Source organism: Lipophrys pholis (genome assembly GCF_963383615.2).
Source record: "Lipophrys pholis genome assembly, chromosome: 1".
NCBI lineage: Eukaryota > Metazoa > Chordata > Actinopteri > Blenniiformes > Blenniidae > Lipophrys > Lipophrys pholis.
The window spans coordinates 7,852,421-7,865,445 of record NC_137635.1 but is presented as its reverse complement, the minus strand read 5'-3'; the positions used below and the strand labels follow the sequence as shown (position 1 = coordinate 7,865,445).

Genomic DNA, 13,025 nt, shown 5'->3' with positions numbered 1-13,025 from the left:
ATAACACTTGATTTATATTGAAGCCGGCTTTATCGTTTGAATGTTTGAAATCTGCCTAAAAATCAGTTTTGATAAATGATCGTTTGAACGAATTAAATTATTTGTCCTTCAAAATTTTCTTCAATCATAATTTCTCCTCAACAATAATGAGTGGTGCTTCAAAGATATCAGAAGTGAAATATAGATATTTTTAAACAAAACCAGCAAACACATAGACAATTAGTTCAGTAACATTTTCTTACATTGCAATGGAATAATTTTTTTTAGAATGCTCATACATGGTCTACTCACACAGGCCTCTTAACTAATTATAAGTTCTTTCCCTGAAAAGTAATGAAGTAACATTTAAAGTTTTGCTCCTGTTTTGATTTCTTGCCCTGTCCAAAACAAGGGGTGAGATGTAGAAATGAATAAAATGACTTCCCTGTGTAAATATGGCTGCTGTTTGCCTGCTCCTGCAGCTCCGCCTCCCCGCAGGGATCACGAAAGGCTCAATTTACTTCACAGAATTTATCATTGTGAATCTCAGCGGCCGCTTGGAAAAAAAAAAAAAAACAGTTTCACTTTGGCTCTAATTAGACCAGAATAAGATGGGGCACTAAGAGGGGGTGGGAAAAAAAAAAAAAACCTCTGTTCTATTCTCTTTTTTTTTTTTTCCTCTGTGTTATCAGCTGTGTTAGTGGAGGCTCGATTACAGTGCACATGTGCAGGGTGTGAGCGTGCGCCGGTGGAAAACTGCATCTGTATTGTTTGTCGGCAGCTTGTAAGAGGATCATGTCCACAGGCCTCCAAATCTCCTTTATATTATTACTTACAGTAGCCTGAATCCCAAAGGCTCTCACTACCACACACACACACACACACACACACACACACACACACACACACACACACACACACACACACACACACACACACACACACACACACACACACACACACACACACAGAGTATACTATTGTTCCCCCTTTTCATTATTATTTCAGTCTTTACACTGAGAAAACATTGTGTTGTTCAGGGATGTGTCACTACAACTCTATTTTCTACTCAAAGAGATTCTCTCGGTGGTTCTCAAGCTGTGGGGCAACTCTTTGGGGGCACCAGAGAGGTTCGGGGGAGCACTGTCAGCGGGAATTATATCGGGGTGTTTTTTTTAGTTTTTTTTTCTTTGATTATCTGAATTTCACCACAGTTCGAGAAGCTCAACGTTACCGGGGCGACATTCTTTTTAAAGGTAAAGCATAATTTTCAGCCAGAAAAAAAAACAAACAACAACAAAAAGATCAAAATGGAGCAGAACTCTCTTTACACATTAATAAGATGACTGGTTAGCCACGTGTAATTCCACTTTGTCCCTCTGGGTGGTGCAGTGAGCCACTATATACTCTCTTCACTTGAAATAATTTCCATGGAAACGGGCCCTAAATTTAAAAAAAACAACAACAAAAAAACCTAAATAAGTCGCTTTAAATTCAAAGAACAATGTCGTAATGAAAATAATACTGATAATAATAAAATGTATACAACTTTTTTTTTTTTTTTTAAGGAAAAGAGTTGACTTGATGCAGCGTACCAGTTTTTAATCCAGTAGTGTCCAAGCTGTGGCTCACAAGCGAACTATGGCCCCATCAGTTGTAGTTGCTCTAAAACAATCAGGAAATAAGACCAAACATGAAACTTGCACTTTCGTTGTATTGTACACGAGGTGGAGTTTGAACAAGCTGAACAAGCGAGGAGTAATTAACCTTTGGGAAAAGAATAGTCGTAAGTAAAACGGAGTCAGAGAGTCAAACGAAGTCCTGTGTACTACGCACGACGTACTCTATGGGTCATAAGAGTTTAAAATGATGCTTTATATTCACCACTGTTCAGAACTCGTCATTAGCTGTAAACTATTAGCTGTTTTGTTTTTTTTTTTGCTTCACTCCGTTTTCATGTTTCAGATCCCTCCACGGTTTCTGATCTGCTCGTATTTCATCGGGTTTTTTTGATTCTAGTTTTTGGTGTTTAGTTCATGTCTGGTTTTATATTTTCTGGGAGGCCAGCGTCTTTTGTCCCTCCATCTCCTCGTCGGTGCTTCCTCTCCTCCCATCATGGCCCCTTGGATTGTTGTCGGCTGTGCCTCGTTTCTCTTTGTCGTTTGTATATTATTTGCCAAGTTTGTCCGCTGTCTTTGCCTTCTGTGTTTTTTTTTCCTGACACTTTTCTAACTGCATTTTTACATTAGTTTGGTTTTGATTTTCAATTCAAGTCCATTTATTGCTATAGCGCCATATACAGCGCAGAAGGGAAGTAGTAGTAGCCGCCATCCACCTCACCATCCTGCATCTCACATACCATAATGCAAAACTGTGCAATATCTAATTGTCTAGTCACTGCAAATGATCATAATTTCTGTAACCACAGTGCAATTTAACGTTCAGCCACTTTCACTCCTATATTTTGTTAGGAGCCTTATTCTTTTTGCTATATTTAGTTAAGTTAAGGTTAGTTAAGAATTTATATTATTTTATATTTTTTGGACTATATTTTGCTAGGAGTCTAATTAAGAGTTAAGAGTTTATATTATCTTATATTTTGCGTACTATTTTTTGTACTATATATTGCTCGGAGTCTAATTCTTTTTGCCACTTCTATATTTAGTTAAGTTAAGGTGAATTACCTTTTTTTCTGTAACTCCTCTTGTTGTCCTCTGTGTGCTGCTCCTCTTCTATTAAGCTGCTGGAACTCAAATTTCCCTGACGGAGTCATCCCAAGGGATAAATAAAGCAAAGTCTAAAGTCTAAGTCAAGGCTGTCTTACAGAGAAAAAAACAACAACAATTGCACATGAGCAAGCAGAGGAGACGGAGGGAAGGGAAAGGGCCCTTTTAATATGTAGAAACCTGCAGATCCAGACTGGAGAGGTGGAGACTTTCTGCTGTTCCAGTCGGGGTTAGAAGGAGGGAAAAGGGAGAGGACGGGGACAGAGAGCAACAAGCAAACAAACATAAATCCGCTCGCTGCAGACCCGATAGAAGCTCAGACCACAGAACTCCACTTCCACCGTCAGAGATCCTGCTTTTCATATTCATGGAAGATCACCCTTTCTCTTGTTTGTTTTTTGTTTTCTTTTGTAATTTTCCACTAAAACCACAACAGTGAGCACTGTAAAAGTTATTTGCCGGTGCGAACGTGACGTTTCACATGTGCAGAACGCCGGGGGAAAGTGGAAATTTGTTTTCCTCTTTTAAAAAAACAAAAACGAAAAACGACAACAAACTATTTAAAAAAAAAAAAAAAAAAAAAAAAAATATATATATATATATATATATATATATATATATATATATATAGATAAATAATGAAAAGGTATAATTGATGTGTTGCAGTTTCCGTTGACATTTCGCCTGGAATCTGCAGCGCCGGGCTGGAAGCCAACGTTCCTCCGATGGTCTGGAAAAGACCCATGCACTACTGCTCGAATTGTTGGCTGGTGCACTGACACCCCCCCACCCGCTCACCACCCCAATCAGAGGCGGTTCACACTTCCAAGTTAATTTACCATTCAACAGAAAAGGGAGAAACAATTTATCACACTGACAAACAAGTCAACAACCAGCATCCATTATTATTTTCCACCTTCGACACCTTTTTGCTTGTGGCTGTGGAGATTGCCCCCTGAGAAAATAGCCTTCTCTGGACTGTGTCCAGCTCGACTACCCCCCCCACTGCTTCAAATACAACCAGCTGCCCAGATTTACTGCAGCAAAGATTGGAGGTTCGGGTTGGTGGGGGGGGGGGGCTGTGAAGGTGACGGCAACTTTCTATTAAAGACAAGCAAACGGGGCAACATCTGGACCCTCGATTAAGCTGCGCTTTTTTGCGTTTGGTGGGGAAATAAAAGAAAGAAAGAAAAAAAAAAAGGGAGGTGTAGAAAGCAATATCCTAAAGCCCCCGGTGGGTAATTCTCCGTCACAGCTCTCTCTACACTCCGAGACCTTTTACTCCGTCACCTCAATTATATTGTAGCACCCTGCTCTAATCTGGGGCTTTCTTGGACACACAACACCACAGAAAGCATTTCCATACTAACGCCCGGGGGAGTCGGTTTCCGGCCCACAAAGTGGAGGTGGAACCCTGCTCTCCTGGGTCTCTGGAGAACCCGTTTGTCGAGGCCTCTTGCTGGGGAGATCGCCATGATGGAGAGAGCCATGAAAAACAAGTCTCTCAAGTGTTCAGAACACAGCAGGCGTTTGTTTTTTTTTTTTGTTTTTTTTTGAAGGTTCGGTCTCGGTGACTGATACTCTTTCCCTCTGTCTTTCTTTTCACCCCACAGCACAGCCAAATCCGCCGAAAATTCACGAAGGATGGTGGGCGTACAAGGAAGTGGTGCAGGGGAGCTTTGTTCCAGGTAAGCCTCCGAAACGCTTTGACGTTCGCACGTTTTCCAGCCGAATACCGATCTTGCCGGCGTACAGGTTGAAACACACTCCTGCGCGATGCCGAAGTCGAAGCCTGTCGACATGCCCGGGATAGCAACGTTGCCATTGGCAACGGTTTTATGTTGTCATCCTGACGAGACCTCTCCACCCTCTCCAGTCAGCTGATGCCTTCGCCCTGATTGACTGACAGCAGACTCGCTGCTCCCTCAACGCGTTTCTCCATCTTGCGGTGTGTCTGTGCGTCAGGCCAATTTTTGCTCTGAAATGGTGTTTCTCTGCTAAGCCGTTAGAAACTTTTTTTTTTTTTTGGTCAAATGTGAGGGTTGAGGTGTGTCCTGAGGAGAATTATATTTTAATATAGTGAGTATGTACTCTCATGTCAACATCAAGACTGACTTGAAAGGAAAGTTTGATAATAGCAATGGAATTTCAAGTGGTATTTCAAACAAAAGGTCTAATTTTCTCCATTAAGGAGGAATCATTATACCTTCTGAATAGAAAATCATTGATGATTGTGAACCATTAACAGTATTTCTCCTTCATATTTGTCTTGTCAAACTTTAAGCCCTTTGATATGTTGCCACTTTGAAGCCGACGCTTTCAAACTAATGTATTTCCTCTTATTTTAAATTGAAGAGAAAAGCCGGAGAACTACATTTTTTTCAATGATTCTTTTCAAACTGAAGGTTCGGAGCTTTGACTGACTATCTTCTACATACCAATTCTGATCTTGGTCTACTTTGAAAAAGACATTTAATGATGTTTCAGATCAACTTCCTGGAATGTCTTTGCTCAGTTGGGTTGTTCACATTATGGCCTTGCAGCACATCTTTTTTTACAAAGAGCTTCTCACAAGCTCATACAGTGGACCTTCACTGTAAACTGGGAATGGATTGATAAAACATTGTGACCCGAGGGTCGAAGCAGTACCGGTTCTCAGTACCATTTAGCAAATCCCCCAGCCCTTAATCTGGATATTTATCGATAACAACGATAAGAAGTTCAATAGCCTTCTTGCCTAATGCTTTTAGGATTTGACCTGGAGGAACAGTATTTATCAGTTGTGGTCATTAGTGGAAATTCAAAATGGCCTCCCGGGATACTTTCACTCATTGTCTCGGTCCCACAGGTCGACATCGTCATCAAACTGAGTAGACTGCCCGGTAGCACCGTATTGAAGTCATAGGATTCTCTGAATAGCGTTATTGTAGACAAATAGTCCCACATTTCTTCCTCATGAAGAAAAATAGAATAGAACAATTTTATTAATCCCAGAGGGAAATTCTTCAAGTGGTTAAGCGTTCCTTTGTAAGTTCTTACATGTTCATTGTTCACATATACTTTTATGATGACAGATAATAGCAGTTAGTGCAATTTAAATACCTGTAGAATATCCTATGATAGTTCTGGACTCATCTGATCTGAAGCTGTTAAAAAAAAAAGCCTGCTGGAAACCTTCTTTCTTCAATTATGGTCAGCACTGGATTTCAGATACACATTCTGTAAATGGCCTGAATTAATCAAGGGAAGATTTGACTAACTAACTCATCATACTTTATTCAACCTCATGGGGAAATTCCTGTTTTCTGCACTGGCCCATCCTGTTTCTTTGATATGATGCGCAGCCACATTACATAATGGCTCTAGGCTACATTGTGTAGCAGCATTACTTAAAAAAAAAAAAAAAAAAAAAAAAAAGACGTACAGGTTCATAACAGTTTAAACAATTTAAAATCTGGACTCGCTGAATTGTTATTTTCCTCAGTCCTGGGAGGGTCAAAATAGTTCACGTCACTCGCTAATTCTCAAGGGACTCATCCGCAGAAAACCTGAGTGGCCTCGTCAACAATCTTAGTCCATGTGGCCTGATCACCGATTCCCACTATGAACTGAGCGAAGACGTTTGGTGTGATGTCCCACGATGTTCACACTTGGTGGACTGAGCCTCTGTTCTACACTAAATAACAGGCGTTCTAATGGCCCATGTTGTGAGCTGTCGGGACCCTTTTTTTTCACATAAATGTGGTGAAATCCAGAGACCCGGGGTGGGGGGGGGGGGGGCATTTAGTGCAGAAGCTGCTCCCTGTCAATGTCAGTGCAGTTCTTTCCTTTAGTGTTGCCTCCAGTAATGGGCTGTCACGAGGGGCTCCTCATTAGTTTGGGTGATGTTCCTGTTTCACAGTGTGCAGTTTTGGGTATCAGGCTGGTACAAGTACCTTCTGCCGCACAGGTTCCACGGTGAATCTTAAAAGTTTGAAATGAGTGAGGATCCCAGCTGCAGTTTTGTGGCGACGGCTGAGGTTTTTTGGAAATAAGACCCCAGGGAGTAAAAAGCACAGATGCAGAATCCTGCCGTGAGGTAGCGTGGCGCTGTGCTGCTGTCGTGACTGAAGGCATCTGTTTCCCAAAGCGAACGCCGGGGCCTCGCAGGCGTGTCCACACATACATAAATAAGCACTCGTTTGCCCTTCCCCTCCGGCAACCGACCCGCGAGGCGGTTTCGCCGCTCCCGTTTGAATCTCCGACTATCTCGTCTGGGCAGTCCACCGCTTTACTAACCGCCGTACAACAGCTGGAGCAGTTAAACACTATTCATGGTCCTCCCGTGGCTGTGCGGAGAATTCCCAGCACACAGTTACCTTGTTCTGCAGCCGGATTTCACAGCCAGGGCATAAAGAGAAAGGAGAGACGCTTCACTGCAAATGAAGGCCGGTTTAATGACGCGGAGAGAAATAATGTTGATGGAGAATATCCTTATTGCAGCTGGAGTGCTTGGACAGCGAGTGGTGGTAAAAGATTTCACTGGAAACTGTTTGTGTGGAGGAAGTTCAGATCCGTCTGATAGGCACACCGGGGGCGCGTCCCATTAATGCTACACTCCCTTGAAGCGGTAATCTATTACACTGAGGGTTATATAACTTTTCCCTTCTGCCGCCTACACTTCAGCTATACCATGCAGAGATTATCAGCTCTGGAGACATCTGTACAATCTCGTTTTTGAATATTTCATAGTGGGGGCTGGTTCTTCACAAAAGTTGCGACTTATGCGTTTGATTGGCAGCTGAAATAATGTTGTGGAAATTGAAATGGAAATGATTCTTCTCCCTCTATGGGAAAAAAAATAAGCAATAATCTGGAGTGCTGACGCTGCACTCGGCTCTGCTACAGTCAAGCTGTCAGAGGTCTGAGACCTCTCCAGTCCTTTTCACCTGTTAATGGCCTATTTCGCCGTGCTGAACTGACTCCCCACTGAGGTCAAAGACCTGCAGTCACACCGTCTCCAAGCAGCCACCCGCACCCCCCCCACCCCCCACCCACAAGGTTAGCAAAGCATCACTTTCCTGGAGCTCGTATCTCCGGCTTTGACCTTTGGAATATTGCTTATCCTTTCCAAGCGCTCTCAATTAGCTTTAAATTTGTTAAAGGTCACATATAACTCTTAAGCGCTGCGTCGGTTTCCCCTCCGCTCTCACCTTTCGTTCGCCGACGTTTGACTTTTCCAGGTTGGAGGTTAAAAGCCGCTCGGGCGGCCATCAATCTGGCCGATGTCTCGCCTGCTCAACCTCCCGCCTCGCCGTCGTTCTCCTCACTTTGCTGATCCGAACGTGATTAATGGAACCGCACGAGCGACGTGCATTTTAATTAAGCGTCGCCGTGATTCGTCTGCTCAACACAAACTCGGCACAGCATTTCAAACGGAGAAATTAACTGCACAGCGGCGTGCCCAACTTGTAGGTTTAAGAAAACTTTCTCTCCACAAAGTGTATTAATTGTCTCCGTGCGAATGTCGAAGGCGCAAAAGATAGTCATTTAACTCGGCTAATAACCAGCCCCAGTAATGTCTGAGCACTTTAATTTTACAGTAGTACAAATTCTAAAACTGACTCTAATAAGCTGGGAATGATTAATGAGCCGTGGCGAGAAACTTTGGTTAAAGCTGTGATTAGTGTAAGTCTGTCAAAGCATAGGCTCGTGGAGCTGGGTTTAGTCTGGATCACAAAGGATTAATAGTGATGAAATGTAATAAGGAATATGCTGAATATCGTGAATAAATGACTTATTTCCTTCCCAAACAAAGTGCTATGAGATAATATTGACCTGTCTCACTCATCCTGAGGACACGTCATGACAATATGGCTTCTAGACTTCTGGGTAACTCAAACCCTGACTTCAACTCTTGACTTGAAAGGTAATTAGTATACAAATCTGGGACCAAAAACTTTTTACATAAAAACACTTGTGGTTTCTTCAATAATCAAGATATCTCGACGAAGCTTTCAAGGAACGTGGATCTCTTTATACTCTTCAATCTGAAGGAATAATATTATATGTTTTAAGTTTGTTCTTGGTCTGAAATAAACTTGATAGTATTCAGATTGGAGCTGCCACACCCTACTATCATACTACTACATACTACATACTACCTACTACCACGCCATATTTATTGTATTAGTCACTTTTTATCCATATACATGTTTTTTTTTAATAACCTAGTAAATGTGTGTCATGCATTTTTATTATATTGCTCAATAACAAATCAAATCCAGTCACTTATTTCTCCTCCTCCTCCTCTTCCTCTTCCTCTTCCTCTTCCTGCTCAGTCACCTTTTTTTCTGAACCACAGAAAGTTATGAAACTTCGGGATTAGAAAGTCAAGATGATCACAAATACGTCGCTTTACTTTTCAAAAGCGTCACTTATTCCTGTTGATGTAGTTTTTTTATGTGTCGAAGTCGAGGGAGGTTTTAATACGTTTCGGAGACGGTCTGAATGTTGACGGAAGTGAAAAATTCAAAGTGGCAGAGGACGAGGGCGAGGGAATCCCGAGGAATTACGCGACGCTATCCAATCAAAATGCATATTTTCTGGGTAAGACGCAGCGCGTCGCTGTCCAAAATGCGGATCACAAATAATGGGCGCGCTCTTCACATACCTACCCGATGGCAGCGTTCACCCATGATGTGGTCCATAAGTCATGATAGCGCTTCGATTGCGTCATCACTGCATGTTGAATCCGTCCATCCACCCCGACCTCCTCCAAACAACCATTGGCGGTCAGAATATCCAGAGTATTCCACCGCAACGCGCTCAGGGGCACGCGTAGTATTTGATCCAGCAACCTGTGCCAATTGGCATATTTATTTATTTGATCTTGATGTGTGAATTTTAGACATATTTTACATGTATTTGTTCTTCACTGTATAGTTGAACAAGATATTGTATAAACTAAATTTTATTCTCTTCTTGTTGACTTGTCCATCCATCCATCCATCCATCCATCCATCCATCCATCCATCCACCCATCCATCCATCCACCCATCCATCCATCCATCCACCCAGCTTCTATATTGTTAATAAAGGCATTAATGAAGTTAAATATATTACCAATATATTGACTTTTATGTCAGGTTTCCAGTTGATCAAATCTACGTATATGATTGTTTTTCACATGAAATTAAACTAGTAAAAATAGATCAAATTTGAAATGTTAAAAATAAAAATAATTCTGCTAATTATTACAAAACCTTTTCAGCGAATCAATTTTTATTCATGTGGCACTGCAGGATTAGAAGGTAGACTGGACGTAATAGATTATGAATCCAAGATTGACGTGGATTAAAATACGTTTTTGATAAGAATGAAGATTAAAACGGTAAATAGAAAAGGTAAGCAGATGAATTTAAATTCACAGAAAAGAAAAATCTTAACATCACAGTGAAAAGATAGAATTCATCAAAATCAGGTGAAATATAACGTAAAATATTTTTTCCTGGAAAAAAGAGAGGTGAAGTTTATCTCAAACCACATGGAAATGACAAATCAACATGAAATCCAAGTCTACATTAAACCCTTGTTGAGTCCTGCAGCGTTGCACCACAGACGGTCTTCCCAGGGAGGAAACTAATGCCCCAGCCACATTTTGAAATGCTTAGGTTTTGTTGAGAAGGTACTGTATTCCTTTCTTTCAAGGTAACTCCATGAGCAGCATCCCACCAACTGAAACCGTTCTTGGCCCCTTTTCACAGCTTTAATTGCATAAATGGAAATCAAAGCACCTCCTTAGAATTTGCTTGGCAGGATCCTTCTTAGATCGGCTTTCAAAAATGGTCATTTAGCTGGATTTGTGCAGCTCCGCGAACTCCTCAAGTTCAAACTGTGTTCGATCAAATGGATTTTAAGATGATGTCTGGATTAAGTGCTGGGTTGACCTTCAGTTTGTAGATAACTGAAAAACTGAAACTGTGAACTCTAATGAAAAACACTACAATTTGCTACATGATGAATAGTAAAGTTGGATTTAGAAATAAGTCATGATTTCAGAATGATTGTGGGGAATATTGTAGTAGAGGGCTACAAACTACAGTGGGATTTTGTCTTTTGTTTTTTACCAGAAAATGAAAAATACACTAACTTTCTCAAACGTGGAACTTCCCGATGGGAAGATGTGTGATGTCACTTAATAGTCACGGCCCCATTGCAGCATCGGCATGGAAATTCTTCTGGTTATGAACTTAAACCAATAAACCAATTTTATCGCATTAAAAGTGACGATATCAGGGAAAGATTACAAGAAGTTACAAGACAAACAACACAGAGTGCATATTTTACGTATAATAAGGTCGAGAGCAGAGGCGCAATATTTAACAAAAAAACTAAAAACATGTCTAATGTTTCATGAGCCACAATTTAAAACATCCGATACATTTTTTTTATCGTTATTTGAATGTTTTTGTTTGTATTCTTTTCATCTTGTAATATTTTTTCACCTGTTTTAGCTATTTTAGATATTTTGCTTTTGTTGTTTTAGTAATTTTTTTGTTGTTTTAGCCATTTTTAGGACTTTTCTCCTTTTTTGGTGATGATTCGAGGCACTTTAGAACCTGTTTTTTTTATGGTCGTTGTTGCAATTTAGCCTGTTTAGCTGTTCTACCTTTTTTCCCCGCTATTTTAGCCAGAAGACAAAAGTCCATTAAAAAGAAAAAGAAATTAATTGTACAGTGTGCAAAGAAAATGAAGAATTCTTTTTTTTTTCTGGGACATTCCGTTACCTGGAGCCAGCACAGCGAGGCCAAAGAGCCACGCGTGGCTCCAGACCTCTGGTCTAGAGATAAAGTCCCGGGCAGCCAAGCGAGGAAACGCCTCCTGGCAGGTGCATAAACTCATAAACTCTCACTTGCGTGTACCGTCTGGTAGACACTCTCTATACACGTACATATAAACTAATTCTCCTGTTGTTATTCACAGAACCCTTCAACGGATCAGGCGCCTTGCCAGCACTGTCGTCTCGCGGTGTTCAATGTTGTTTTTGTTTTTTGTTCATAACTGCTTCGGAATACTGAACAACACAGCATCAAGCTTGTTTAATCCTGGTGTTCAGTTCAGTCTCCCACTGTCAGGGGGTGCAAAACCCTTTCAGGAGAGACAAAGACCATTACGCGCTTCAAATAAGACCGACCTGCTGTCCAACCACATCCATCTCGCTCTAAAAATCTTCATCTCTTGCCTTTTTTTGTCAGCCATAAAGAGATTATCCTAATGGTGGCTGTTTGGTGGAAGTTATGAATCCGGAGACTTATGAAGCCTCCCTGGGTGAGGTTATTTACGGTATCTGGCTGGCGTGTGATTGCTTTTCCTGAATGTGTAGCAGGGGTCTCATGTGATGGAAAGATAGAACGACTGATTTACCGACCGAGAGGCCCCTGCGCGCCTCGGGCCGCCGGCACACGTTTCTCCCCCTCTCTCCAAAAAAGATATTGTCATATTCATGAAGGTTTGGAGACGGTTATGTGTGCTGCGGGAGAGGAGGGTGTTTAGATGAGTGTACCTTGGAGGGGTCTGGGTTCTGGGTAATGTAAGGAAGGACGCTTAATGCGATTTGCTTTTTAAAAAAAAAATTTTTTTATTACTTCATAAAGCCAAGTCTGGATCAGACAGTAAACACAATACCTGTAATGAAGAAAGGCTGCAGTCACATCCGTGTGATATAAAGCGATGAAAACTTTGAGGTACCTGTTCTGCAGTACGAGCTATTTAAAGCCGTCAATATGAATCAGCTGTGTTAGGTAACATCTAATTGGATGATCACGGTGTATTTTTTTGTCAGTTACATAGATTTGGGACGTGAGACATGACTGCACCACGGAAGGGAAAAGCTATAATGTATGCGTACTTCTGGTGGAGGGGTGTCAAACTCTTTTTAGTTTGAGAGCCACATAGAGAGCAAATGATCAGTCTGAACAAAGAAAGCTGCACATTTGATTTATACTTAATTTCACTCCTGAAAATAATTTTTTCGAAATCATTATCAGCTTTGTGCCAATGCCAATGGCGTCTTTATTAGCATTAGCATAGCAGCGACTAAGCCTGTCTTTGTCTGTGGATAACGCGGATCCCGGACGTGAACTATTGCTATTCAGACGGCACTGCTGAACTGTGGAGAAGGATGGGTCAGCATTAGCAGTGAAATCACACGGCGCTGACGGATCAGGAATGGCAGCCGCAGCCAATAACTACTGAAACACACTGTTTCCCTCTTTTAATCCATACCACAGTTCTTCATCAGGGGCAAGAGCTTTAGGCTTTTCCTGGAACTTTAAATGG

General features: G+C 41.4%; 1 protein-coding gene across 1 annotated transcript in view; it reads left to right on the top strand.

The window, feature by feature from the left end:
- The window catches only part of LOC308117923 (carbonic anhydrase-related protein 10), a 256,609-nt gene that overhangs the window by 34,788 nt on the left and 208,796 nt on the right, over nucleotides 1–13,025 (top strand). The window contains exon 2 of the mRNA XM_080477043.1: nucleotides 4,319–4,393. Coding sequence (XP_080333169.1) covers nucleotides 4,319–4,393 — 75 coding nt within the window. The remainder of the gene's footprint in view (nucleotides 1–4,318; nucleotides 4,394–13,025) is intronic.